At 47.1% G+C, this 6,716-nt stretch overlaps 1 protein-coding gene across 1 annotated transcript; it reads left to right on the top strand.

Annotated features, from left to right (window-relative positions):
• Positions 1–238: 238 nt before the first annotated feature.
• LOC123049591 (E3 ubiquitin-protein ligase SINA-like 10) lies at positions 239–1,151 on the top strand. Its single transcript, XM_044472484.1, has 2 exons — positions 239–304; positions 456–1,151. The coding sequence occupies exons 1-2, from the start codon at positions 239–241 to the stop codon at positions 1,149–1,151; spliced, it is 762 nt and encodes a 253-aa protein (XP_044328419.1).
• The last annotated feature ends 5,565 nt before the right edge of the window (positions 1,152–6,716 follow it).

The raw sequence follows: 6,716 nt of genomic DNA on the forward strand, positions 1-6,716 counted from the left end.
GCGAGAGGGCGTTGTAGTAATCAAACTTCTCGGTCTTGTACGAGTTGACGCGACACATCAAAGCACTGCACTCGATATATTTCAATAATTTGCGTTTACCGATGCATTAATTACAACGCATGCATGCATGCCGTGACTCTCCTTTTGATACTTGCATGTGTTGATTTAATGCACCTTGAAGTAGTATGAATATGTGACGGTAAAGCTTTGTAATGCCCCGGCCCTAATAAAGCGAGAGATGGTTGTGCACGAGGAGGGCGAGATCATGCAGACGGAACAGGACCCGACGATGGAGCTCTCTATGGTCTCGATGGACCTCACCTTGCTCCACTGCCCCTTGTGCCTCCGCCCCTTGAAGCCTCCAGTGTATGAGGTTCGAATACACCTCCTCCGTTCGGCTGATCGAGCAAGGTGCAGGTTTCTTGATTGATGTGCTGTTCGATTGATTTGTGCAGTGCAAGGGAGGGCACCTGGCCTGCGCGGACTGCCGCGTCGAGCGCCCCGGGAACCAGCGGCAGTGCCAGAAGTGCGAGCACGGCGGTGGCTTCGACGTGCGGAACACGGCGGTGGACGCCGTCCTCTCCTCGGTGAGGGTGGAGTGCCCGCACGAAGGCTGTGGGCTCTACGTCACTTACCACAAGCTCGCCGATCACCAGAGCGTGTGTCCGCTCGCGCCCTGCAAATGCCCCGTGCCCGTCTGCGGCTACGAAGGCCCGCCGCCGGCGCTCTCCCACCACATCAGCACCATGCATCCCATGCCCATGCACAGGATCCAGTACGGCAAGGTGCTCCAGCTGCAAGTGCCACTGTCGGAGCCACGGCTCTTGCTGTTCGCGGAGGAGGACGGCCGCGCGTTTTTCTTGGTCGGCGGCGTGCTCGACATCGGCGCGCCTATCGCCGTGTCGGTCGTCTGCATCAGAGCGGGGTCGTCCCCACTGCCGCACTACGTGGCCAAGCTGTGGGCGAACGGCCCGCCGGGGGAGCCCAAAGGCAGGACCGACGCCGTCAAGGTGGAAATGGAGGTGACAAGCAGCAAGGATCCCGGCGACGTCGCCGTGCACGAGCTGACCTTCTTCACAGTTCCGCTCAAGCTGCTGGCCGGGGCTAAGCTGGTGTCCCTCCACATTCAGATTGACAAGCTCACGTCCTAAATGATTCTACAGTGCCTTCTGTTTATCTTAGTAATATGCTAATATAGGGGTTAGCTCGGTCTACTTTAGCTTAAGAGATGGTGGGCTTTGGTGGCGATGCAGCAATTACTTCGACATCAGATCAGCAGTTAAAGTAATTTCCAACAGTCGAACGGATATTTTGTGTCTGTTGGATATAAAGATCCTTTGGGTAAGAAGTATAACAGCTTATAAGAAGTAAGTATAACAACTAATATGCTTGTTTGTTCAGGAAGTGTTGCATACTTGTGCGAGTTGATGCGACACATCAAAGTAGTACTACTACTAGTAGTACTCCCTCCGATCCTAATTTCTCTGCACATAAGGCTGGTCATAGTGGGAGTAACATAGGTAGTAACATAGATGCCACATAAGCAAAAATGATGAGGTGGCAAGTAATTAATGAGGAGAGAGGCAAATAGAGTAACATAATATGTTACCATCACATAGCGCTTTCCAATGCAAAATGAGTCTACAAAGTAATATCCATGGAGCAACGTGAAACCTATGGTAGAGCCAATTGGATGGTTGAGAACACTACAATTCGTAGCTACAGATGCGTGTGTGAGAGAGGACGAGTGTGTGCGTGCACCTCTTCTCTTCCTGTATAACGTACTAAACTCAGAGTACAAGTGTATGTGGGTGGCATCGACCTAGGGAGCTAGAGATGGTGCATGCGAGAAGTCTCGAGAGATAGGTGTAATGCGTCTGAAAAAAGACTAGTCTATAGCTCGCCACGAGGCTATTCCTGTCGAACGCCCCAATAAGCTTAAGATATGTATCCGACGGTGCCAGTTATTGCATGTACACAGCAGTAGAAAAAGAACTAGTACCATGGCGTATGCTACACCACGACCGAGAACACGTGCCCACGTTACGCCATCCGGGAATAGTGCCACACTTCGAAACTAAACCCTCAATAAATTTTGAGTGTGTTTCATCACATTCCAAATTACTACTACTGCCACGCTATATTTAATTGCAAACCTGTTCACACCGATCACAACTTACTCCCTCCGTCGTCACCATGACCAAGGAGGAGGGGAAAACGAGAGAACTTAATGTTTATTTGCCAATTAATAGCATTGCATGCAATGAACTAACCACTTCATGTCGTGTTTGCTAGTCTCAAGTCATTAAAGCATGCACACCCACATCTCTTATTGGTTGATATGTCAAGAAACAAGAAATGAGGTAGAAGTTAATGCACGACTCCTAAGTGTTTTGGGATTATTTGGTTTCCCACTTAGGAGCGTATTAGTACTCGGTTATAAATACTACTATGCCAAGATGACTGCACATTCCTCCTCAACTCCTCATCCACAAAAACAAACAAGTCATTCAGCATCCTTCCCTTGCGTCTGCCATGGCCAGCGTGAGTTCTGGGTCGAGAGATTACCACCAGGGAGAGGCGAGCATGGAAGCGGAAGCACGAGAGATGTCCCGCCTCGCCTCGAAAGCAGCCGACATGTCCCGCCGCGCGGAAGTAGCAGCACAGAGGTCCTGCCGTGCCGCCGAAGCAACACGAAGGTCCCGTCGCACCGTCGATGCAGCAGATTGCTTCGGCGGCGCCGCGGAAGTAGCAGAGATGTCTCGCCGCACCGCGAATGCAGCAGAGATGTCCCGCCGCGCCACGGCGACCTGGGAAAATGTCTCGCGGGCAGGCGATGACTCTTACAGGTGCATGCATGCGATCGTCCATAGCCAGATGGATCAGATCTCCGGCTGGGCGAGGTTGCGGGACGACATGAAAGCCTCGTTTGAACAGGCTACCGGCGTCATCCGGCAACTAAGGGAGGGCACTGAGAGGCTCCGGGCCAAGCGCGACCTGCTGAGGGCAAAGATCGTCCGAAGTGCAAAGCAGCAGCAGGAGACCAGTGCGTTGTTGAAGAGGACTGGCGTCATCGTCAAGAAACTTATGGACGAGAATGACATGCTCCGCATCAAGCGCCAAAGGCTGGTGGAGGAATCTGTGGATGCTCTCAAGTAGCATCTTGAGGATACGACAGAGCTCATCGCCGCTCGCCGCGGAGACTAGTTCCCGCGGCCTGCGCAACGCATCAAGAAAGTAGAGATCAGCGAGCCAGATTGTTGTCTTCCTTCTTCTTTTGCCCTTCGGGCGTAGCCGCATGTGGCTTTTTTAATTATCTTCCTAATTATGTAAGACAATTATTATCCACTGTCGTCGTCCTTATATATTCATCAGTCTTTCTATAAGTCGTAGTAGATGCTATATAGGTCCGTCGGATCTTACATCAAGATCCGTGCAAAAATTTCTTTTCAGATTTTCTTTTTTCTCTCTTAAATCTCAGTCGAGGGAGACATAGCCACGCCATTAAACAGAGGCTCGGGCGCCATTAATGGAGACCTTAGGAGAGAGGTGGACGGCAGATGGAGGTCAAAGGGCTCTCCTCCCGATAAGCACGCGCAGGGGTCTGATCGCACGCCTCCCGTACTCAAATAGCTACCCTGCACGGCGCCTCCTAGCTAATAAAAAAAGGGGACGCGTGGCTGCACGTAAATGGTAAATAGAACGCCCACGGTTTCAATAATACTTGTGTTTCCGATTGTAACGTGACAACACTTGTTCCAAAATGACTTTGTTGATTGTTAATGTGTGCGCCTTCACAAATCAGACAGCAAAATTACCACAGCATGTTGGTGCCATGTCATGACACCAAGCCAAGTTTCATGATTTTCATGCGTGTTTTGGATTTACAGGAATTAAAAAACCAAGTTTCTCAATGTTTCCAGCCGAGCCACGACGCCCAGATGTTTGAATTTCATTCCCATTTCTTGCATGCATGGGACCTAGAAATTTACCCGAGGACACACATGTGATTTTTCAACCAACTTTGGTGCACTGGAGCATGTGCTTGTATTTCAAATTTGAATTATGCACACAAAGGTGACACGTTCCCTCTCAGAACCACGAGCCTTCTTGAGAGAAGCTCCGGTTTGCAAGAAGCTTATACCAAAACTTGTTCCTATTCGGCCAATTTTTTACCACAGCATGGTAGTACCATGACATGACACCATGCCGAGTTTCATGATTTTCAGGCGTGTTTTGGATTTACAAGAATTTTAAAACCAAGTTTCTCAATGTTCTCGGCCGAGCCACGATGCCAAGATGTTTGAATTTCATTCCCATTTCTTGCATGGGACCTAGAAATTCACCCGAGGACACACATGTGATTTTTCAACCAACTTTGGTGCACGGGAGCATGTGCTTGTAGTTCAAATTTGAATTATGCACATTAAATGACCAGAAACTCAATTAATGTATAAAAAAGGCCAAACGAACCCGGAATAATTCCAAAATTTAACAGGGCACTCATGTAGTTCTATGTTGCCTCTGTAAAGAAACTCAAGGGGGGGCAGCGTATATCGTTCCGCACTCAAAGGTGACACGTTCCCTCTCAGAACCACGAGCCTTCTTGAGAGAAGCTCCGGTTTGCAAGAGGCTTATACCAAAACTTGTTCCTATTCGGCCAATTTTTTACCACAGCATGGTAGTACCATGACATGACACCATGCCAAGTTTCATGATTTTCAGGCGTGTTTTGGATTTACAAGAATTTTAAAACCATGTTTCTCAATGTTCTCGGCCGAGCCACGATGCCCAGATGTTTGAATTTCATTCCCATTTCTTGCATGGGACCTAGAAATTCACCCGAGGACACACATGTGATTTTTCAACCAACTTTGGTGCACGGGAGCATGTGCTTGTAGTTCAAATTTGAATTATGCACATTAAATGACCAGAAACTCAATTAATGTATAAAAAGGCCAAACGAACCCGGAATAATTCCAAAATTTAACAGGGCACTCATGTAGTTCTATGTTGCCTCTGTAAAGAAACTCAAGGGGGGCAGCGTATATCGTTTCACACTCAAAGGTGACACGTTCCCTCTCAGAACCACGAGCCTTCTTGAGAGAAGCTCCGGTTTGCAAGAAGCTTATACCAAAACTTGTTCCAAATCGTACAATTTTTTACCACAACATGTTAGTGCCATGACATGACACCATGCCAAGTTTCATGATTTCCAGGCGAGTTTTGGATTTACATGAATTTTAAAACCAAGTTTCTCGATGTTCTCGGCCGAGTCACGACGCCAAGATGTTTGAATTTGATTCCCATTTCTTGCATGGGACCTAGAAATTCACCCAAGGACACACATGTGATTTTTCAACCAACTTTGGTGCACCGGAGCATGTGCTTGCAGTTCAAATTTGGATTATGCACATTAAATGTCCAAAAACTCAATTAATGTATAAAAAGGCCAAACGAACCCGGAATAATTCCAAAATTTAACAGGGCACTCATATAGTTCTATGTTGCCTCTGTAAAGAAAATCCGGGGGAGGCAGCGTATATCGTTTCGCACACAAAGGTGACACGTTCCCTCTCGGAACCACGAGGCTTGTTGAGAGAATCTCCGGTTTTGCAAGAAGCTTATACCAAAACTTGTCCCAATTCAGCCAAAAATATACATATGAAAACATGGTTTAGATTATCCCGAACATCTCGCTACCTAGACCAATGTACTCTTATTTGAATTCAACATAAAATGGATACAAATATTTGAATTGGAGATCGTATGGTACATGTAGTTCATAGTGAAATATGATTACTGCTATATGCATGTTTTTTGTTATCAAGATAATATTTAAATGATTGTATAACTTGACAACAATCGTATTCAAATAAGGAAAATTGATTCAAATTTAGTCCATATGGTAGACGACAATATATATGTTCATAGGGTGGAGTAAAATGTTCATATATGATGGAAGATCAAAATGTAGGACTACATCCATTATAAACCGCAAGGTCACCTAACGATATATTCGAATTCAACATAACGTGGATTCAAAAATTGAAATTCGAGATCCTGGCATTTGTAATCATATAAAAAGGGACATGACTCTTTCTTTTGGTGGGAATTGATTTGTTTTTTGTTGTTGTTGAGGGAAGTGCGAATCGATTTGGTACTGTACAGGGTAATCTTGTTCTCCCGATTTTTTTTACATTTTTCTTGTAGTTTTTTCAATGACATCTATAGCAATATAGTAAAAGGGGACATGACTCTCTTGTGTCTTGTATGAATTGTTTTTTTGTACACGTTAAGTTTGTTCTGCCGAACAAGGAATCCGCGCCTTGTTATCCCGAAATTTTCAAGCTCGAGTATCTTTTGTCTCATCTGCTTTGATACTCCCACCTCTTCAACCCGCTCCGCGCCTTGTTATCCCCAAATTTCGACGCGCGCGAAAACTCCCTCCTCATCCGAAATCGGTCCTGCAGCCCAGACACGCGAAATCCCCCTTCTACCCCTCAGCCGGAAATGCCGGCTCGATGTCGTGGTGTCAAAACCGGTGGGGGTACGCTAGTAACTTACCCTACATTTCGGACAAGTGCGTCCCTAAGCCATGGCTCCCCCTACCTTCCCCTTCGTCCACCCCATTCGTACACCGAGGCCGCCAAAACCAACGAAACCCCACGATCCTCCATCGGCCTCCCGACCACCGCCCAGCCGGAGACTCTTCC

This window comes from Triticum aestivum, chromosome 2D (assembly GCF_018294505.1).
Source record: "Triticum aestivum cultivar Chinese Spring chromosome 2D, IWGSC CS RefSeq v2.1, whole genome shotgun sequence".
In the NCBI taxonomy this organism is placed as follows: Eukaryota; Viridiplantae; Streptophyta; class Magnoliopsida; order Poales; family Poaceae; genus Triticum; species Triticum aestivum.